Raw genomic sequence first — 23,457 nt, forward strand, 5'->3', positions numbered from 1 at the left:
TTGCCATCTTTATGATAATACGCAATGCATTTACATGAGAAGCCTGCAGAACGATCTAAAAATGTAAAACATGTTAAGATTAGAGAAATAATAATCAGCGTATTCTAGTGTTTGATTTTCACAATATATTCTGATTTATGTGATGCCCTATGGCAGTGTTAGAAAGAATGGTATCAACAATATGCATAAGGATAGTCATAATAATCATGTGATTTTGGGTGAGCGATGTGAAAAGACTCGACTTGCTGCGGTAACATGAAACTGCTGGGGCAAATGATACCAGTTTCCAGAAAAATGTTAGTTTCCACAGTCGCTTTCAGTGAAGCATATGGCGGGACTACAGTAGGGCTATCAATATTGACTACAAGTGAGCCTGATTTAAGGCCCTCTGGCAAGCGAAGGATAATGGTCAGAGTTAGATTCTCCTCTTTTGCATTCACAGAGGAGGCCACGAGCCACCTGGATGACGCTTATGTCGTGTGAAGGTGGGCATAGAATGGACGTAACAACTCGTTTCGGTATTTTAAAGGGGGAAAAAGAAATCAGAGATTAGTCAGGGAGAAATCAAACGTTAATTTTCTTTGAGAAAGAGAGGTGACAGAAGATTTGTCGGGATGGTGCAATGGTGCATGCAGCACTGCTAATCCATGCCAACCACAATACCGTCAGTACCGTCCTTCTATGCACCATCCAATTACTTCTTAAATGATGCCCTTTTATTGGCCAGCCACTTACATACAACTTACTTCTTATACTCACCACCTTTTATGGGTACAGAAAAATGTGTTCATGCTAATCTCACGTCCATATTAAAATAAAACCCTCCTACTCGAAGCCTATAAATTGAACTCATGTCCCAGCATCCTCCAGCTCCCCTCAGTTTTATATTTCCATACCCCTAAGAAAAAGAGTTTACTATCTTGTTTACTTTGTTTCTTTTTGGCTATTTGTTTGCAAATTATTACTGAACTGGTACAGAACCTTACCTATCAGGTTCAGCGTCCTTGTTAAGTTCATGTAATGTCCCGTCATATTGTTGTAGGCATGGCATGTATAATTGCCACTGTTATTACGGCGAACCTCCACCAGATCCAGCTTTGGCCCCCTGTGATCCAACGTTTCACCATTAAAGAACCACTTGAACTCGGGACGCGGAATGGACTGCGCAGAACACTCGAGGGTGACATTTGTTCCCAGTGTAATATCTTCATCCATTGGATTTACAGACAAATTCATATTCTCTGGTCCATCTATAAAACAGCAAAGTTTTCCATTGATAGCATTGGAAACCTTTAATTTTGGCAACGTTATGATTCAGTTTGCTAGATTTCTCAACATTCCACATGGATATTAGTTTCGTTGTTAGTGGAACTAAGGTTTGTAACTGCGTTCCTACACTTTTGCAAGTTCAGAAGCAGCTGTTCCTTCGAGATCAGCACCGGTCTCTCTCAATACTCCATGAATGCTTAAATCTTCAAGATTGAAAAAATACACAGGGACCAAGATCTAAATCAATGCACCCTCCCAACAAACCAACGAAACACTTTGTTTTCTCATCTCTAAGCGACTGCAATGCAAACAGTTTATACCAGGCTTGTCCACGTGATCTGCAGGAACGAACATATGAACTTCGGTTAGTTCTCCCTTTGGCCCCCACATTTCCAGAACAACAAAATAAGAACTATTCTTACTGCTAATAAGGATCAATGGATTACAGAACAGCTGTAATTACAACTGTTCCGTAATTCATTTAATATCCTGCTGGATCGCTTCTGCAGCATCTCTAAAGCCCCCACATTCTTCTCGGAATTGCAATAATTAAACTCCACATAATATTATAGGACTGATCTTACCTGTTTTATATTGCATGCAGCGATCAAAAATCAAAAGAGAGCAAAGAACAAGAAGGGGGTGGGGGGAATTGGAAGGGAAGGGAGAGGAAGGGGAGGGAAAAGGAGGATAGGGAGTTGGAGAAGAATAGAAAGGGATGGAAAGGAAACAGAAGGGAGAAAAGGGGTGCAATAAAGTAAGGGAAGGAAAGGAATGGAAAGCAAGGAGAGAGAAGGGAATGGAAAACATGGGAAGGGAAGACAAGAAAAGAGGTCAAAAGGGAAGAGAAGGGAGGGAAAGGACGACAGAGAAAAAGAGAATGAACGAGAGGGAAACGGCAGTGAAGAGAATGGAAAAATTGTAATGGATGTGATGGGAAGGAAAGCGAAGCGAAGAAAAGGGAAAGAAATGAGTGTAAAGGGATTGGAAGAGAAAGGTAGGGAAGGAAAAGATATGGAAGAGAAGGAAAGGGTAGAGAAGGCACGAGAAGGAAACGGAAGGAAAGAAGATGAAAGGGAAGGGGAGGAAAATATAAAAATGGAAGAGAAGGGACAGAAAGGAAGGAGAAAGGAAGAGATGAGAAGGGAGAGGAAGAGAAGGCAAGGGAGGGGAAGCGTAGGTAGGGAAAGGAAAGGAAAGGGTAGAAAGGGATGTGAAGAAACAAAGTGGAAGGATCGAGAGGAGGAACAGAATGAAAGGGAGGAGAAACAAAGGTGATTGGAAGGGAAAGAAAGAAACGGAATGAATACAAAGGTACTACCAGAAAACAGAATGGAAGTGAAGTGAAGGGAAGAATGTGGAATGGATGGGGAGACATGGGAAGGAAACGGATGCAAATAAAAGGGAATAGAAGAAAATGGAAGGGAAGAGATGAAAAGAAAGCCGAGATGGAAGGGAAGGGAAGTAAAATGGAAGAGAATAGAAGGGAAGAAATGAAAGAGAAATATTGAGCAGGAAAAAGAAAGCTATGGAAGTGAAGAGCAGGGAAAGCAGGGGATGGAAGAGAATGTAAGGGTAGAAAAGGAAGAGGCGGAAAAGGGAACGGAAGAAACGTAAAGTAAGAAGAAGAGAATGAAGGGAGGGGAAGAAAGGAAACAGGAACAGAAGGGGAGGGAAGGAAAGTATATTAAAAACGGAAAAGAAGGAAGAGGAGGTTAACTGAAGGGAGTGGGAAGAAGAGAATGGGAGAGAAAGGAAGGAAAGGGAAGAACATAGAATGAATGAGGAGGGAAGGGGAGAAATGATAATAAAGCGGATGGAATGGAAGGGTTGGAAAGGCAAGGGAAGTGAAGAAATGGAAAGGAAGGGCATAAAATACGATAAATTCTACCATTGAATCGAAAGATATTTATACTCACAGAAAACTGTCAGATTTCTTAAATCACTTATTTGCGTACTAACAGGGTTGTGTCCCTCACACTGATAACCTCCAGAATCGGACCTATTGACTGATGCAATTGTTATTGTCAGATTATCCGCCGAAATGTTCATTCTGTCGTGGTATTGCAGCAATTCTCCATCTTTCAACCAACGAATCGTGGGTGAATCACCAGTGACTTCGCAAAACATTGTGAGAATCCCATGGCCCTCCAAGACCTCAGAAACGTTCGTTACAACTATAGGCTTCGAAACTGGAACTGAAAGACACAGCATATAATTTCGTAAACCCCAGCTTGTTGGTTGTGTTTTTTTTTCATGGAATATATTTTAATTATAACAAGCAAAGTAGATTTTACTATTTTCTTTTAAGAAGAACGTAAACATCTTTGTTTCATTGGTACTTATTGTATTGCTGGTATATTTCTCATCATTATATAAAAACATATTGTTCAGGTGTTTGCAACAATAGAGGACGAGGATTTGCGTGCCAGTCATAAACATGTATTCCTACTAAACATTGAGAGTTCAACTACACAAGCCGACTAAAAATCGGGGCTGTTTCCAGCAATATAAATAGACCATGTGGGAAAACATGCTATTGTTGCAGGTCAGATATTATGAAAGTACAGAGTACTTCGCTGGGGTATGCAAAGGGAAATAACAAGTTGCCTCATTGTTCAAGTATTGTCTCAATGCAATACATTGTACTGTTCTGAACATACCAGAATTCGCTAGGGAGTATATAACAAGTGACATTCATTTTTCATTCTTCCAACCAGACGAAGTTGTTGCGCAATGAAGACGAACTAGGAGCTCAACTCCATGTCTCCATGAAAGTAAGCGACACTGTTCAACAAGATGTTACAGATGGTGTTTTGCACTCTTGCCTTCATCGGTAAGGGCACTAAGTACAGATACTGGGACGTTTTGTTGCAGTTGTTCAAGAAGATCGTGAACATAGATAATGTAAAAGAATATATACTCTTCCAGGGGAAGGAAACTGTAACTCGTAAAACACACCCCAACTGACTGGCAGAATATTTAAAAGGGGCCCGAGGTGCAATTCTTTCACGGAGAGGGCGCTAAGTACATAGAATGTACTTCCAGAGGAAGTTGTTCAAGCAGATATATTAATAACATTTCCAAAACATTTGAATCAGTAAATGGATAGGCCGGTTACATTACTCTTTGGCCCTATGTCTCCTTGATTCTAGGAGGTGACTTTATAATGCTTAATAATCAAGTTTTCCTACCAACAGCATAGCTTGGCCCATTAATCTTCACAGGGTATGGCACTGCGGTAACTATTGTGCATTAAGTTTCCGGCTTGCTTGTGAAGAGCTGTTCCATAATATTTTGAACAAGCGGCGTTGCATTTGAGTTTTAGCAACAATTTAAGACTTACCTGGGTTGATGGTCCATTGCAAAACTGCCGGGAGCACGATCTCTCGGGAATGTTTTAAAGTAGGGCAACAGAAACCTTTAGAGACTATTCGTACCTTCGAATTTAACAGATTGAACAACAATGCAATACAATGAATGAAATATGTTCACATGTTCGTCTTCCAAAAAATCATTTGTTGTCAGTGGGTGGAGCAGAGTAAAGTGATGGTCGAACTTTCGGATCAAATCTCTAGATCAACACAGACTATTTAATTCTTCTCACTGGTTCAATGAACACAATTAATTCCTACAGCAGATTTTTGTTGCTCCACATTCTAGCATCTGTCTAAGAAATATTGCTATTAGTCTTACATCAACAACATCCTACCAACTTTGTGGACTCCTCCATTCATCACCATCAATCACCAATAAATCAGAAATATAATTCAATGTTGATGTCAGTGATGTTCAGGAAATTTCATGTCAATATATTTGGCTTGTTCCCCCTGCAGTCGGAACGTTACAAAACTGCCGAAAGATGGGTGGGCGTTTGGAAGGTTGCAGAAAAACTATATTTATTTCTTAATTTATAATTCAATAAATGGACTATTATACCATATATATAGAGCTCATCTGCAAACCATTATTTCTGAAACATCTCAATATGTATTTCTATCTTCGTATGAACACATTTATTCGGCAATTTTGTACAATTCTTCTTTCTATCTAGTCATAAAGCACAAACAGAAGGCATTGACCTTAGCCTAACACATTTGCACAGATTGACTAACGCATTTTTGCAGAAGTATATATCTTGAAATGTAAGCAGAAATATAAGGTTAAGAAATTAATAATATGTACTAAATTTCAAAATGCCTTCTGACATCTGCCACGTACAAAGATTGCTTTAAGTTCATTGATTCGGATCATAAAATCTAGGCTGATATTTCAACCATGATGTTAAGGATGGTTCTAAGTATTCATATTAATGTAATTCAGATGAAACCTCAAACTCAATATATGCTAGTATTTTAGTGGACAGACCATTCAGCTTGCAATGTTGTGCTAAACTCTATGACAATTTCTAGAAACAATAGTTTTCCTGTCTCTCATCTATATCTATATATTCATAAATAAGATTCTACAGTCAGATGAACATTGGAGCATAGTGACAATATTACATCTTTCCAATCTCTGAGAAAGTGTCAGCATTCCTAAGCGCCTGACTCAGCTTTTCCCACCACAGACGCTGCACGGCCTGCAGAATATTTCCAAAATTTTCTGTTTATTATGCATCTCTTAAACCCTGTTACAGTTTTTTTCGGGATTTACTGGAGTAGAAGAGCTTGTTGAAAGAAAATTTTAAAGTAATTGAAAATATACCAATATTTATCAATCTATATTAAATTTACTTAGCAGTTTAACAACTGGTGTGACCTGTCTGCGAGAGCTCTGAAAACATATCGGTGTCAATGGAGTTTCTGCATATATTGTTCGAACTGGATTGTCATCTCTCTACCATTGGGCTGTCATGCCAGCCTGTATGACCCACGGGAAGGAATTGAACAGCCGACTTTAATGGGTAATATAACTTCAAGCGCCTTTTCCATGTCAAATGTGGATATTGGTTGAAGGATTTATAGAAGAGTGATAAGGAACTCTGATCAATAAACAAATCTGAAGTTATAAGATCCAGCATTTACACTATTATGTTGCAGCTAAACTTCGTTTGATAAAAATAAAATATATTCTTTCCCCGATAGTGACTTTACGTGTATTGTAACGGGAGCATGGCAAATTGGTAACTACGAATACAAGAAACTCTTCTTCTTGGAATAAAATATCACATTTCCCATTTGATTAGCGAAATATGAAGTCATCTAATATTTTAATTATTTGCCTACCGCACACCACAATTATTTTGTGGTCATTTCCTACTTGTGAATAGACAAAAATGAATGTTGATCCACAGCTTGAATATCTGATCATTAATTATTATTTACTTATCACCAGTATTTTGTCCCTTCTCCACTCACTTCACATCCCAACATCTCCGCAGATACACGCGTTTGTTTTGCTCTCCCCGTCCAGTTTCACACACAAGAATTCCTCGATCGATCCCCAACCATTCCGTTGGTTTCTCACTGCCGTTCACCCTTCCGATAATAGTCCTCATTCTCGCATCCTATGTGTATTCAAATCTGCAAAGCTAACAGCTTCTTTTGTTCCTGCTGTTCTCCCTCCATTACATATCTGCTCTCTTCACATTCCCATTCTAACCAAACTACATCACCATCTTTTAGCGTTTTTCTTCACCCCTCCCCCCCCCAATCTCTCTCTCTCTCTCACACGCACACAAACACACACACTCACACTCACATGCGTTACTCCCAACTCCTCTCCGAGCTGTCACCTTAGACCCCTGTCCAGTTCACCGATCGTGTTACTTATGGAACCTATCGGCTACTTGAAGATTTAATGTTATTGTAAGCCCTCTTGCAGTAAATAGAGTTGTTAAACATCCGGGCTTGCGTTTTATTGCTCTGTAAAATGCAACTCCACACCACGTTTCTGCTTAATTTCTTTAACAATCCCCGAATGCCGCTTACAGGACTTCCAATATTTCCTTTCCAAAATTTCCTTTCAGATTGTATGTCTTTCTATTTGTTGCACGGATCATTGTTTTGAAGATCTTAACTGTGCATTCAATTTGTACTGGTGATGTCATCCTGCTCACAATAGCTTTCAACGCACCCACTCAAAACAGCTCAAGTTGCTTTTAGGACAATAAAGAACGTCGTGGTCATTATTAAATTCTGTATATTTTAGGGAAGAGTCTAAAGATTAAGGGATATCTGAGAAGTCGCTTCGAAAGTAATAGGATTAACTGAGTTTTCCACAAAAAATATAGATAAGGCTTACTTTGAGGAACATGAAAGGCAGTTTCCAAAAAAGAATGGGTGGCATGGTAAGTAGAATGAAAGGTGAGGGTTTGACATTGCAGGTGGTTCTATCGTTATGTTTGTCCTTACGTACAGAATCACAAAATTATTCAATGGCTACGGCATGGGAGGATGCTATTCGGGCCATCCATTCCTAATTGGGTCTGTATAGCCAATAAAAACAAGACCTGTTTTCCCACCTGCTCTCCACATAACACCATAGATCCCTTCTTGTGGGGAAATTAGCCGGTTCATTGTTGAAACTTCTTTATACGCATGAGGAACACCAGAGGATTGGAGGATATCCAACGTTGTTCCACTATTGAACAAAAGCTCCAAACATAAACCAGGAAATTGTACGCCAATGCCTCCGACTTTAGTTGTGGCAAAGTTACTGGAAGACATTCTAAACGTCTGGGTAGACATGGATTGATTATGATTAATTGGTATTCGTGCCTACTAGTTTATGTCTAATCAGTTTTATAGGGTTTTTCAAGGGAGCTACCAGGAAAGTGGATAAAGGCAAGGCAGTGGATTTTGTCTACATAGACTTTAGCAAGGCATTTGACAGGTCCCGCATAGGAGGTACTGTAGTTCGGCATTCACGATGAGGAAGCAAATTGGATTAGGCATTAGCTTTCTGGGAGTTGTTAAAGTGATAGCAGTGGGTTGCCACCTCTGACTGAAGCGTGTGCCGCAGGAATCGGTGCTGCTTCCTTTGTTGTTTGTCATTTTCATCAACGCTCTGATCTTAACTAGATCAGCAAATTTACGATGACACAATAGGATTGGGGGTGTAGTCGACAGTAAGGAAGGCTATCTCTCCTTGCAGAGGGATCAGTATCAGCTGGAAAATAGGATGAAAATGCAGATGGAATTTAATGCATAATTCTTCCGTCGGACCAACCAGGGTAGCTCCTAAGGAATTGACGTTAGAGGGCAGAGGAATATAGTAGACCAAAGTGATTTGGGAACAGAGATATATAATTTGTTGAAAGTGTCGACACACGTAAATAGGGTTGTAAGGAAGGCTTTCGGAACACCGGCCTTCAGAAATCAATGTACTAAGTACAGAAGCTGGGAGTTTATTATGAAGTTGTATAAGACGTTGATGAAGCCTAACTTGGAGTGTTGTGTACCGGTTTGGTTACCTACTTGAAAGAAAGATGTAATAAGTTTGAAAGTGTGCAGAGAAAATTTACAAGGATCTGGCTGGATCTGGTGACCTGAGTTAAAGGAAAAGATTGAATAGGACTGTGTAATTTAGAAAGTGGTAGTCTGAGAGGAACTTTGACATAGGTATACAACATCATGACGAGTAATGTAAGCATTATTTTCAACAGCATAGGTAGGGCAAATGCAAGCAGGCTTTTTTTTTCCATTGAGATTAGGTGGGACTCAACCAGAGGTCATGGCTTAACGTTGAAACGTAAGAAGTTTAAAGGGGACTTGAGGGGAAACATCAGCGCTCAGAGGGTCCTGAGAGTATGGAATGAGCTGTCAACCCCCGTCGTCTATGCGAGGTCGATTTCAACGTTTGATAGCCGTTTGGATTGTTAATGGATAATAGGGACAGGAGGGTTATGGCCCTGGTGTATGTTGTTGTAGTAGGCCGCTTAAATGCTTTTGGTCTGGATTATATCGGCCGAAATGCCTGTTTCTATTTTTTTTTCTATGATTCTGTGACTCTCGAATGAACGTTAGTTAATGTCTGCTTCCATGTAGTCAAATTCCAACGGGCATCGTTTTAAGCTGAATGGAGAAGTTTCATGAAGCTGCATGAGGCACGTTTACACAAACAGAATTGTGGTTTCTGCCGATGGGAACTGATACGATAGTAATGCTCGAGGCGTTGAAAGAGGCGCATAAATAGAAATGGATCGAGGGTTATCGGCAACGCACGGGCATATGTGCAGTTTAAATTAATGGCATAGGCTTTACAGCCAGAACGCACAGAAGGGGATGTTGCTGTGTTGGGCTCTTCAATGTCATTGGTTGCCAGCAAAATTAAGGATTGAGTAGTTTCATGTAATTACCATTCCTGTTAGACAGTAATTTAAATTGCAGAAGATCGACAGACATTTTGGAATAGGATTTTCCCCTCATACAAATTCTCTGCAAGTAACTTTTGTTTAATCTTGTAATTACTTACTGAAGTTCCTCTAGTTCAAAGAAACAAACTGTCAGCATTGGAATCTCATTCGATGTATGAGATCATACTTTATTCTTGTGAACTTTAATAAGTGCAATCCACTCCTAGAAGACAGCGCCTTGAAGCCTGGAGTCTCTGACTCTTAAGTGCGGAAATCACCACGGGGAGAAGAAAACACCAATGGTCATTCCAAAACCTTAATTAACTGCAACAACACAATGTCAATCTTACATTAAGCCCCTTTAACAGTTATAACCCATTCCAGACATAACCCTGAAGGAATATAAAGGAAGTGGGAAAATACATCAGTCGATAATTGGGGATGACATGTTTTAACAAATAGAAGTAGAGAAAATACAAAGGCATAGTATACCTACATTAAAAATAAATTAACTATGGAAGTAACTCTGAATTATGTAGTTCACTCATGGGAAGCATTGGAGGTACTAAACGAGAGTCTTCACATCAAGTTCCAACGGGTAGGACATGGAGGATAATGAGACCACAGTGCAATGTGCTAATAATGCCAGAGCATATTGTGAGCAAGAAGGAGCTGCATTGCGTCTATTAATAAAATTAGCGTGAATGAGTCTTCAGGCCCGATGTTCTTCGTCCCAAGTTATTGAGAGAAGCAGGAGAGGAGGTTGCTCTCATCTTGACAACGTTAGTTTCATCCACTCTGGCCAGAGGAATGTAGGATTACCTATGAGCTAATTTGTTCAAGCAGGACAGCACTGAGAACACTGATCACGAAATGTCTGCAAGCCTCACCACGAGTAATAAGGGAGCCATTGGAAAATATTCATGTGAATGTGATATACTGTACTCACATTGGGAAAAAACGTGTGTGTCGCAGATCCTGCGCAATAAACTTGATAGATTGTTATGGTAATTGACCAAGAAGTTAAATGACAGGAGGGCTGTTGCTATTGTCTGCTTTGTTATTAATAAGGCATTTGAAAAAAAGGTTTCTCCTCATGTCCTGATCGATAAGATTACGATGCATGAAATCCGTGTTGATTTGGTGGATTGGACTAAACATTGGATACAGAAGACATAGAGAGAAGTATAAATTGGGTAGCTCGTTACAGTATTTTACGATGGTGTGAATATCAAATACAAGACTTTAAAGTAAAAATTCTGAACTTCTGAAAGAAATGTTATCAATGTATAACGGAGACTACATTCAATTAAGCAGTTTGATGGCCTGGTGGAATAAACTGTTCTGGAGCCTATTGGTCCTGGCTTTACTGCTGCGGTACCGTTTCCCGGATGGTGGCAGTTGGACCTTGGGGTGGGGTGACTCAGGTCCCCAATGATTCCTGTAAATGTCCTGAATAGTGGAAAGTTCACATGCACAGATGCACTGGGCTGTCCGCACCACTCTCTGCAAAGTCCTGTGATTGAATAAAGTACAGTTCCCGTACCAGGCAGTGATACAGCCTATCAGGATGCTCTCAATCGTGCCCCTGTAGAAAGTCCTTAGGACTTTGGTCTCATGCCGAACTTTTTCAACCGTCTGAGGTAAAAAGGGAACTTTTGTGCTTTTTACACCACACAGCCAGTGCGTAGAGACCAAATAAAGTCCTTGGTGATGTGTTTATCATGGAACCTGAAGCTGTTCATCCTATAAACTCCAGATCCATTGATGTCAATGGTGTGAGGCTGTCTCCGTGACTCCTGTAGTCCCCAACCAGCTCCTCTGCTTTTGCGATATTGAGGGAGAGGTTGTTTTCTTGGTAAAACTGTCAGAGTGATGACTTCTTCTCTGTCGATTGCTTCCTTATTATTGGAGATAAGGCCAATCAATGTAAGATCATCTGCAAACTTAATTAGCTGTTTGGAGCTGTAAGTGGCGACATAGTGATGAAAGTACATAGAGTAGAGGAAGGGGCATAATGTGCAGCCCTGGGGGCTCCTGTGTTGAGGACCAGAGGGGCAGAGGTGAGGGAGCTCACTCGTAACACCTGCCGTTGATCTGACAGGAAGTCCAGGATCCAATGACACAAGACAGTTTGAAGACCGATGTCTCTGAGGTGCTTGTCCAGCCTGGAGGGAATTATAGTGTTGAATGTTGTAGTCCAAAAACAGCATGCTCACATGATCATTCCATCTCTCTCGGTTTAGTAAGGAAGGTGTGTAGAAGTGTGGCTGTTGTGTCATCTGTCGATCGTTTGTGTTGGTAGGGGAATTGGAGGTGGCCCGGTATGGGTGGCAGCATGCCGAAGATGTAGTACCTATCAAGCATCTCCAGGAATTTGCTGATTATTGAGGTAAGTCGTTCAATCATGTTAGCTCGGTCTTTTTAGGTACAGGGACAATGGTGGATGTTTCTACACGGAGAGAGGGAGAGATTACAAATGTATGCAAACACGCCTCCCAGTTTTGCGGTGCACACTCCGTTCCCGCCCTGGGTTGTCTGGCTGTTCACTCGTTGGAATCATTTGCTTACTTCAGTCTCAGAGAAGACCAAGGTGCAGGTCGTATTGGCAGCTCTCCAGACGGGGTTGGGGGGGGGGGGGGCGGGCTTAGTGTTGTCGAGATCGAACGGAGCGTAAAAAAGATTTAGCTCATCAGGGAGAGAGGCAGCGATGCAAGCAGCATCACTGTGTTTACTTTGAATCTGCGATGGTGTTCGGAATTTGCCATAGGCTGCACGTGTTGTTGGAGGACGTTTGCGTCTGGATCTTGTCCCTATTTTGTCGCTTCGCTGCCTCGATGACTTTGCATGGATCGTAGCTGCATTTCTTGAGTTCCTGGTGGTTACCGGCAGCGAAAGCTCTGTCTCGCATGATGAGTGCAGCGCGCCCTTAACTGTTGATCCAAGGTTTCTGCTTTGTATAGACCCTGACCAATTTTTGGGGGACAAAGTCCTTGATGCACTTACGGATGAAGCTCGTGACCCCTTCCGTGAACTCGGAGACATCTTCATCACGAAAGACATTCCAGTTGACATAATCAAAACAGTCCTGAATCATGGACACTGGTTTGTCGAGCCAACAGTGAACGGTTTGAACTATGACCGCCTCTTGTTTCAGCTTCTGCCTCTAAACGGGCAGAAACAGGGTGTTTTATTTTACGAGCTCCGTATTTTCCTGCAGCTACGAAAAGCCTCGTTAAAAATTGTGGACTCTGAAACCGCATTCTATCTCCAAATATGCGAGTGTTTAAAGTTTAAGAACATACAATCTAATACTCGAGAACAAAGATCACATTTTCATCGAATGAAAGTCATCTGCACTTCTTTCCTTCATATGATCATCAAATGTTACTTTGTTTTCAACATTCGAAGAAATGTACTTATTCCTTTCTTGTAATAAAATAAATTTATGCCTTCCACCAACAGAAATTCAACTGTGGCTATGACAAACTGCATTCAGTTCTGCTCTGTCACTTTACCATTTTTTTTTTCAGACAAGACGATCTTCTGGGGTGGTTTTTGATGAAAATAAGCTTTAAAATCATGAATTTCACAGTTCAAGTAATTCGACCTCTCCTGCATTAAATCTCCTAAATGGAGATTTAATATTTTGTAGTTGCTGAAATTTGGAGCAACAAGCAATCTGTTGAAGAATATCAAGGGGTCGCACAACACCTGTGGCGAGAAAGGTACTGTCCACTGTTGGATTCAAAACCCTTTAACTGTTGCTTTTTCATTCCTTTATCATTTCTACACTATACTGTATATAACTGAAATACTCCTTACAGAAAATTATTTCATTTTCCGTTGCAGCCCCTTTTTCAGGCTACTGTGTTATGTCGGACTTATTTTTATCAGGTAATATTTGGCACCTTTTGTTCTACTTCAAAGTAACTGAGTACTCCTGTGTTCTGTTAGTGATATCACATGCAATTATCTCGAATTTCAATCCATTACTACAGTACGGAAGCAACAGAGTCAATCCTAGACCGAGTTGCTTAATTCTCATTGGCAGAAATCCCCACAGTGTAGATGCATTGAGTAACTATAGAAGGCAAGGGAATTACGCCGAAATAAGAGAATTAGAACAAATATTCAAGGTAAAGCATCCATAAAATTTTGGTTCTCTTCTATCGTCAGGAAGTCTAAAAGATATATATATATGAAAATCCTAACACAATTTTCTTGCCTAAGGCATTTCTATCAATAGCGTGCAGTCGTACTAACATTGTAAAATATCAGTCAGGCCGAAGTTGTGTGTAGTTCCTTCAAGTCCATTTACCACGTGACAGAAATTATGAGGCACGGTTGCAGATCGTGCAGATGAAATGCACAGAATATGTTCTCTTCTGGAACAGTCAAGCACAGACAATGTAAGATTGCCGAGATAATATTGTTTACTGTCCAGTGATGGAGGCTGAGGACAATAAAATTGCAGAAAGTCTAATCTGAGTGGACCAGCTGGGAAGAATGCACATTCCTTAGCAATGGGGTAGACATCTAAATAGTGTGCGTGCATTTTTAGGGGTGAGAGGGAGTTTCCCAGCAAAAGATGACGGCGGTTTGAACACTACCAGCAACAGGATCTATGTGGGAACGCTCATGAAACGTTTATTTTATTTAGAATTTTGTCATGATAAAAAAAAGACAAAAGGAGAAGAACACTGTGAAGCAGACGGGACATTAGGAGTCGAAATAAAACAACATTTTAGGTCAACGAACATCATCAGGACTGGAACATCGAGGAGGTACGTGGCTCAACTAACCAGGGATGGGAAGAAATGAAGCAAGCAAAGGAATTTTGTGACAGTGTGCAGATAATAGTTGACAGGACACTTTTTGTGCTTGGATTAAAAAAAAACAGCAGTTATGGACAAAAAAGAAACAGAGAAGAAAAACAAATGTAATCCCACATTTTCTGGGTATATCCATATGCGAGGTGTAACAGAGATGGCTGCAGAAAGATCAGACGGGCGAAGGAGAATAAGGATCGGAAGTACAGAGAAGTAAAGAGAAATCGAGGGCTGTTTACCGACAATAGTTGTATTCCAGCTACAAAGGGCTCCAACTTGTTCACAGATGTACTGTACTCGGGAAAAATACCCAGACCCTATCAAATTATACCGTAATTTTCTGTTTAAAACATGGGACTTTTTAGCACTTTCCCAATTCTGATGAAGAGAAAAAGCTTTGCAGGATGTATATTGTGCACATTTCTCTGACATTTAACGTACCTTTGAAACTTTTCAGGAGTTCTTGACTTGAAAAGTCGACTCCAGCTATCTATCCTCCCTCTCAGGCTATCTACCCCGGAGAGTATCTCACCACTTTTTTGCTGATTATTTTCATAGCAGGTTATATACAATGCAGAGTAGTGGGATTTATTCAACTTTTAAGAATAGAAACAACAGTTAGAGAGTTGAAAGATAGAGAACTGGAGAAGAAGAGAGCGGACGGATAACAAAACGCTGGAGGGGAGAGAGAGAGAGAGTTAGAGACAGAAGTGACAATAAAGTATGAGCGATAAGATGCGTGGAGGGGATGGCCCGACACGTTGCCCCTTTATCTCTTGTAAAAATGAATCTTTTTCATATATGTTTTATTATGAAAGCGTTGGAAAGAGTTGAAGGGAGTGGGCAGAAGCTTGACAAAGATAAAAGCTTCTGAAGACATGTATTTTAAGGAAGCAAGGGGTGGTGATTGTGGTCGGAGTCTGAAATGGAACCAGGGAGGGAGGGAGGGTGAGAGGGCGAGGGAGGCAGTGACATAGAGACAGAACGAGAGAGGGACGAGGGAGAGAGAGAGAGAGAGAGAGAGAGAGAGAGAGAGAGAGAGAGAGAGAGAGAGAGAGAGAGAGAGAGAGAGAGAGAGAGAGAGAGAGAGGGGGGAGAGATCAGAGGGAATGATCAGAGAGCAAGGAGCCAGGGAAGTGTTCAGAGTGAGTAAAAGGAGATAGACTAAGTCTGGATGATGGGATTTTTGGGGGAAAGACAGAGAGGGTGTATGGTGCCTCTGGGTGGATGTGTGTGTGTGTGTGTGTGTGTGTGTGTGTGTGTGTGTGTGTGTGTGTGTGTGTGTGTGTGTGTGTGCGTGTATGTGAAAGAGAGAGAAAGGGGGAATGAAAGATAGATGAAGAGACATAGAGACAGAGGGAGCTATATAGAGAGAGGAAAAGAGTGGTCAGAAAAAGAAAGGAAAGAGAATGAGTGTGGGTGAGTGAAGCACAGAGTGTGTTTCGAAACCAAAGAGCTAAATACATCATCAATTACTGAACCACTCATATCACGGTGCAGTCATTACAATGGAAACTATTCGCAATTTTCATCAACGCTAATTGTGGGCTTATAAGAGTTCCCTCACGTTCCGGTTAATTGAATCTTGAAAAACACATTACTATGACATAAAAAGATGCAATCCATGATTTCTGGTAGAGAGTCAGCGCTCTGCAGAGATTGCCTTCGGCCCATTGCACTCACATTCCAGTGAGCTTCACATCTCTCCTGACTCTCTCACATTGAGCTTTGCTGTTTTACTCGAATTTGTTAACAATCACCACAGACGCACTCTGCTTACCCAGAACTTCCAGTTCCATGCGGGTAGTGACTGATGAGTTGGAGAACGTCGGGTTCGTGGTAACAACATATTCTCCACTGTCGTTCACTGTCAGAGATTTGAAAGTCAGAGACCCGTTACTCAGCAACTCCACTCTGTCCGAGTAATCGTTGTTGATGTCTGTCATGTTGCCGATCCATACAGCTACGTCCCTGCAACTGAACTTCCATGTGCCGCTTCTGGAGTCGGCAGATACTTCTGCCTGAAGGACAATAGGTGCCCCCACCGCTGCGTAGATCACGTCCGTTTCGTTTTGCGCCGCGGGCGGCTCTGGCCTGACTGTAAATAGAAACGGGCCCCGAATTAGCAACGGTAGAGTAACATAGAAAAGAAACCCTCGTACCACATCAGCACACACTGGGTTTCAGCAACACCTCTCGCATGCATAACCGGGTTTTTGAAACACAAGAGCAGTATCTCACCAGCGACTATGCACAAAGTGCAAAGGAGCAGAGGGAATCCGTGGTTTTGCATTTCGGCGGAGCAGCATTCGTCTTTTGCTGCCGGCCTCTTCGCTACAGCCGCCTCTGTGCGCAGCTCAGCTGGTGAGTCACATCGCCGGAATGCGCCCGTGGCCCACTTCCAATCCTCGCTCTTATCTACGTTGAAACATGCCCCCCACCCGCGGAACAGTCAAAACAATTCCCAAAAAGGCAGGAAACTCAAATTAATCGCACTTCTTCGGAACTTCCTTTCACAAGGCTCAGTTGTTTGCACTGGTCATGATAGGGAAACAGCACTGTGTGACTAAACATCTTTCGCAGTCGCACCTCGCCCCAGATCGCACCCGCACCCCGCCCCAGATCGCACCCGCAGCTCGCCCCTGAACGCAGCCTTCGCTCCGCCAACTAAATCTGCAGCCTGCGAAAACTTATTGCGCTGGAAACATAATCGCAAAGACTCAATTTTAAATAGTCAAGTAACAGTTCGACGCTGAGAAACAGACAGACGTTTAGTATAAAAATAGAATAACTGCCTATATAGTTCATGAACAGTATGAGCCACATATTCCAGATAGTTAAGAGAAAGGAAACATTTGGGCGCAGCGGTTGGTGGAAAATTTCTCTCCTGATCGTCTCCAGTTTACTTTGGCAGTTCGCTGACTGGCTCGGCCCAAGCGATCTATATTTTATTCTGTCCCAACTTTAATTGAAAACAAGAGGGGGTATCAAAGGGCAGGTAAACCCATCGACTTGGGGCTGAATGCAGCACCCTGAGCGAGCCGAAGACAACTTACAACACGATTCTGCAGATTCCTTCCATTCTCTTCCAATGCCCAATAACAACAGTAAAACCCATACCCCACCACCAACACCAACTTTCACCCAACCCTGCATTTATATCTTCAAAGTGCGAGCTAAATTCGGGTCTTCCCAACTGAGAAAAATAGTTAGATAATTAGACGATAGCACCATAAGGCAAAGGAGCAGAAGTCGCCCATTCGGCCCATCGAGTCTGCTCCACCATTTTATTGTGAGCTGATCCAATCTCCCCTTCAGTCACATTACCGCCACATGCGGCCATTCCCATTAACAATAAGTATACCGTACTGGATACTGTTGATGGGGATGACCTACCAGGAATCAGTTGTAGTGGTCTTGCCTCTGGCACAGAGGTTGAACCCTCAACTAGAAAGGGGAGGAGGGAAGAGAAGAGAGAGATAGTTTTAGGGGACTCTATAGTTAGGGGGCAGATAGGAGATTTTGTGGGGCAGATCGGGAGTCTCGGATGGTATGTTGCCTCCCTGGTGCCAGGGTCCGGGACATCTCAGATCGGGTGCAGGCTATTCTTGAGAGTGAGGGCATGAACCCAGATGTAGTGGTCCATGTAGGGACCAATGATGTAGGTAAGGTGAGTGAGGGGGTCCTGCTTAGAGAGTTCAGGGAGTTAGGAGTGAAGCTGAAAGGCAGGACCTCCAGTTTGACAATCTCGGGATTGCTACCTGTGCCACGTGCGAGTGAGGCGAAGAATAGAATGATTATGCACATTAATACGAGGCTGAGAGCATGGTGCAGGAAGGAAGGGTTCAGGTTTTTGGATAATTGGTCTTTGTTCCAGGGACATAGGGATCTGTTTCGAAGGGATGGTCTACATCTGAACCGGAGGGGTACTAACATTCTTGTAGGAGTATTTGCCAGTGCTGCTCGGGGGGGTTTAAACTAGATGTGCAGGGGGCAGGGATCCAGATCCAGAGGGTTGGTCAGAAGGTGCATGGGGTTAAATGTGTACAAGGTTTGGATGATCTTGGGAAGGTCATCAAAATTCAGGGTGCAATTTTCCCGATGGAAGTTCAAGGAGCTGGTTTAGGTACAGTAGACAGTGTTTTAAGCAAAGAGAGGAGGAATGGGCTAAGAATTCTATACTTGAATGCGCGTAGTGTCAGAAATAAGACAGATGAGCTTGAAGCTCAGATGAAAATGGGGAACTACGATATTGTTGGGATAACGGAGACATGGCTGCAAGGGGATCAGGCCTGGGAATTGAGTGTACCAGGGTATACGTGCTATCGTAGAGACAGAAATATGGGAAGAGGGGGTGGGGTTGCCCTGTTGGTGAGGAATGAGATTCAGTCCTTAGCAAGAGGTGACTTGGGAACAGGGGAAGTAGAGTCTGTGTGGATTGAGCTGAGGAACAGTAAGCGTAAAAAGACCCTAATGGGTGTTGTGTACAGGCCCCCAAACAGTAGCGTGGATATTGGGTACAAGTTGATTAGGGAGTTAACATTGGCATGTGCTAAAGGTAATGCAGTCGTTATGGGAGATTTCAACATGCAGGTGGTCTGGGAGAATCAGGTAGGTGCTGGACCCCAGGATAGGGAGTTTGTGGAGTGTCTAAGGGATGTATTTTTGGAACAGCTTGTGCTTGAGCCAACCAGGAACGAGGCTATTTTGGACTTGGTGATGTGTAATGAACAGGAATTGATAAGTGATCTTGAAGTAAAGGAGCCATTAGGAAGTAGTGATCATAACATGATAAGTTTTTATCTACAATTTGAGAGGGATGGGGACAGATCAGAGGTGTCAGTGTTGCAATTAAATAAAGGAGACTACGGAGCCATGAGGGATGAGCTGGCCAAAGTTAAATGGGCGGATGCCCTGGCAGGAAAGACAGTGGATCAGCAGTGGCAGATATTCTTGGACATAATACAAAAGATGCAAATGCAGTTCATTCCAATGAGAAGGAAGGATTCAAAGAGGGGGAAGGGGCCACAGTGGTTGACAAAGGAAGTCAGAGATTGTATAGCATTAAAGAAAAAGAAGTATGACAGGTCTAAGATGAGTGGGAATACAGATGATTGGGAAAGTTTTAAGGAACAGCAGATCTTAACTAAAAAAGCAATACAGAGAGAAAAAATCAGGTATGAGCTCAGTCTAGCCAGGAATATAAAAGGGGATAGCAAAAGCTTTTTTAGCTATGTGAAGAGAAAGAAGATAGTTAAGAACAATGTTGGCCCCTTGAAGAATGAATTGGGAGAAATTATTATGGGAAACAGGGAAATGGCAACAGAATTTAATGCATACTTTAGATCTGTCTTCACCAGGGAGGACACAAGCAATCTCCCAGATGTATGGATGGGCCAGGGTCATAAGATATCAGAGGAATTGAGACAGATTGACATTAGGAAAGAAACTGTGATGAGTAGACTGGTAGGACTGAAGGCTAATAAATCCCCAGGTCCAGATGGTCTGCATCCGAGGGTTCTAAAAGAGGTAGCTCAGGAAATTGCGGATGCATTGGTAATCATTTTCCAATGTTCCTTAGATTCAGGATCAGTTCCTGAAGATTGGAGAGTGGCTAATGTTGTCCCACTTTTCAAGAAGGGAGGGAAGGAGAAAACAGAGAACTATCGCCCTGTTAGCCTAACGTCAGTCGTGAGGAAGATGCTTGAGTCCATTATTAAGGACGAAATAGTGGCACATCTAGATGGCAGAAATAGGATTAGGCCGAGCCAGCATGGATTTACCAAGGGCAAATCATACTTGACTAATCTGTTGGAGTTTTTTGAGGGTGTAACAAGGATGTTAGACGAGGGTAAGCCAGTAGATGTTGTGAACCTAGATTTTCAGAAGGCATTCGATAAGGTGCCACATAGGAGATTGGTGAGTAAAATCAGAGCTCATGGCATTGGGGGCAGGGTTTCAACATGGATAGAAAACTGGTTGGCAGATAGAAAGCAAAGGGTAGCAGTGAATGGGTGTTTCTCAGACTGGCTGGAGGTGACTAGTGGGGTACCACAAGGCTCTGTATTGGGACCACAGCTCTTTACGATTTATGTCAATGATTTAGATGAGGGCATTGAAAACTATATCAGCAAGTTTGCTGACGATACTAAACTGGGTGGCAGTGTGACATGCGAAGAGGACGTTAGGAGAATACAGGGAGACTTGGATAGGCTGAGTGAGTGGGCAGATACTTGGCAGATGTCATTCAATGTGAATAAATGTGAAGTTATCCACTTTGGAAGCAGGAACAAGAGGGCAGAGTATTGTCTGAACGGTCTCGAGTTAGGTAAGGGAGAAATGCAAAGAGACCTAGGAGTCCTAGTTCACCAGTCAAAGAAGGTGAATGAGCAAGTGCAACAGGCAGTGAAGAGGTCAAATGGAATGTTGGCCTTTGTTACAAGGGGAATTGAATACAAGAGCAAGGATGTTCTTTTGCATTTGTACAGGGCCCTGGTGAGACCACACCTGGAATATTGTGTACAGTTTTGGTCTCCAGGTTTAAGGAAGGACATTCTGGCAATTGAGGAAGTGCAACGTAGATTCACTAGGTTGATTCCTGGGGTGGCAGGGCTGTCTTACGCAGAGAGATTGGAGAGTTTGCGCTTGTACACGCTGGAATTGAGGAGATTGAGAGGGGATCTGATTGAAACGTTTAAGATAATTAAAGGATTTGATAGGATTGAGGCAGGAAATATGTTCCAGATGTTGGGAGAGTCCAGTACCAGAGGGCATGGATTGAGAATAAGAGGTCAGTTATTTAAAACAGAGTTGAGGAAGAGCTTCTTCTCCCAGAGAGTTGTGGAGGTGTGGAATGCACTGCCTCGGAAGACGGTGGAGGCCAATTCTATGGATGCTTTCAAGAAGGAGCTGGATAGATATCTGATGGATAGGGGAATCAAGGGATATGGGGACAAGGCAGGGACTGGGTATTGATAGTGAATGGTCAGCCATGATCTCAGAATGGCGGTGCAGACTCGAGGGGCCGAATGGTCTACTTCTGCACCTATTGTCTATTGTCTATTGCCTACCCACCGACCCCACCAACACCACGTCCGCCAAATGCACAAATAAACACACACGAATTATTTTGCATTTAATCTACGCTCTCCACGTTGCAGTATATTTTCCCGTTGTTCTAATCTTCACCCGCACAAAAGGGAAACAATTCTTAGCAGCCGATTAATACATCAACACCGCACGTCGATGAGCCGTGGAAGGGAACTGGAGCACGCAGACTAAACCGATAAGGCCACAAACCATAGAAAAGGTGGAGAAGAGATTTATAAGGATATTGCCTGGATTGGGAAGCATGCCTTAAGAGAATAGGTTGAGTGAATTCGGTCTTTTCTCCTTGGTGCGATAGAGGATGAGAGGTGACCTGAGATAGGTGTACAAAATGATAAGAGGCATTGATCGTGCGGATAGTCAAAGGCTTTTTTCGCAGAGCTGAAATAGTTTGCCACAAGAGGACACAGGTTTCGGGCTCTGGGGAGTAGGTACAGAGAAGATGTCAGGGGTAAGTTTTTTTTTCCCCCAGAGTGTGGTGAGTGCATGGAATGCGTTGCCAGCAACGGTTATGGAGGTGGATACGACAGGATCTTTTAAGAGACTTTTGGATAGGTACATGGAGCTTAGAAAATTAGAGAGCTATGGGTAAGCCCAGTAATTTCTAAGGTAGGGACATGTTCGGCACAAATTTGTGGGCTGAAGGGCTTGTGTTGTGCTGTAGGTTTTCTAAGTTTCTGTGTTTCACAAGGGCGGAGTCAGACGCCGGATTGACAACGTGAAACCTTGGGGATTACTCCCGGATGCAAAGAGAAAATACCCTCAACTCCACATTCTGCTGCACTGATGCATTTGGACAACACTGCATAGGCCCAATCAGGAACTCGTCTCTTTATGGGTGGAACTGGGGAACGCGACAGGTGTGAACACATTAATGAGGGATATAACAGACCACAGAACAGTCTGCGGGCATTTGAAGGACAAATCTGCAGAAATTGCACTCTAGAAATGCAAACACAAGGTTGCTACTGGAGCTGATTTTAAATTTTGACATTTTGAGGACTTCCATAGTGTAAAAATGACTAGATGAGATAGCGTCTATCAACTGTGTTCAGGGAAGAACCCTTCTAGCGAGATAGTGTGCGGAATGTGAAATAGGCTCTGGCTAGAAAAAAATAGATCCATAGCAGGCATTCGTACTGAGGAACAAAGTAAGTAATTATGTAATATACAAAATACAAGGGAACACCTAATAAGGAAATCAACAGAGCTGAACGAAGGAATGAGAATGCCCTCGCAAATGAGGTGAAGTGGTATCATAAGAAACTCTACAGGTATGTTAAGAGCCGAAGGATTGCAAGTGACAAATTTGGTCACCTCGAAGATTAGAATGGTAATCAATGCATGGAGACGATATTAATTGGGGAGACCATAAAGATGTATTGTTTTCATCACTATTGATTCGAGAGACACACTCTATGGAGGTGAGAAACATTAGTAGGAAGGTCCAGGAGCTAACATTACAAAGGAGGAAGTGTTTGCTGTTTTGAGAGAAATTATAAATCCCTAGAACCAGACAAAGTATTTCCTCGGTCCCTGTAGAAGGCGTGTGCAGAATATGCATGGGGCCCTAGCAGAGAAATATAAATAATCTATCGGGAGAGATTAGATACCAGACGATTGGAATGCAGTGACTGTTGTTCCTCTATTTAACAAATGCTCTTAGAATAAACCAAAAATTGTTAACTTTGTTGTGCCTTACATCGGTAGCGGGGAAGTTATCGGAATGTGTTCTAGGAGAATGGATATATGAGTATTTTAAAAGATAGTGTCTGATTAAGAATAAACAGTATGGCCTTGTGTGTGACAAAGTCTATAGAGTTTCTCGAGGATGTCACGAAGAAAGTTAATGATGTCAAGGCATTTGGCAAGAAAGTTGATGATTACAAGTTTGTCTACGTGAATTGCAGCAAGGCATTTAACAAGATCCCGCATGACAGGTTAGTTAAT

General features: G+C 42.3%; 1 protein-coding gene across 2 annotated transcripts in view; it reads right to left on the minus strand.

The window, feature by feature from the left end:
* The window catches only part of LOC132393539 (carcinoembryonic antigen-related cell adhesion molecule 5-like), a 43,386-nt gene extending 26,457 nt beyond the window's left edge, over positions 1-16,929 (minus strand). Inside the window, exons 1-4 of one of the 2 annotated variants that reach the window (XM_059968935.1) lie at positions 16,642-16,929; positions 16,181-16,498; positions 3,189-3,467; positions 987-1,250 (exon numbers count right to left, since the gene is read on the minus strand). In XM_059968935.1, coding sequence (XP_059824918.1) covers positions 987-1,250; positions 3,189-3,467; positions 16,181-16,498; positions 16,642-16,693 — 913 coding nt within the window. In that variant the 5' untranslated portion in view covers positions 16,694-16,929. The remainder of the gene's footprint in view (positions 1-986; positions 1,251-3,188; positions 3,468-16,180; positions 16,499-16,641) is intronic. The other variant, XM_059968924.1, reaches the window with a different exon arrangement.
* Positions 16,930-23,457: the final 6,528 nt, after the last annotated feature.

This window comes from Hypanus sabinus, chromosome 1 (assembly GCF_030144855.1).
Source record: "Hypanus sabinus isolate sHypSab1 chromosome 1, sHypSab1.hap1, whole genome shotgun sequence".
Taxonomy (NCBI): domain Eukaryota; kingdom Metazoa; phylum Chordata; class Chondrichthyes; order Myliobatiformes; family Dasyatidae; genus Hypanus; species Hypanus sabinus.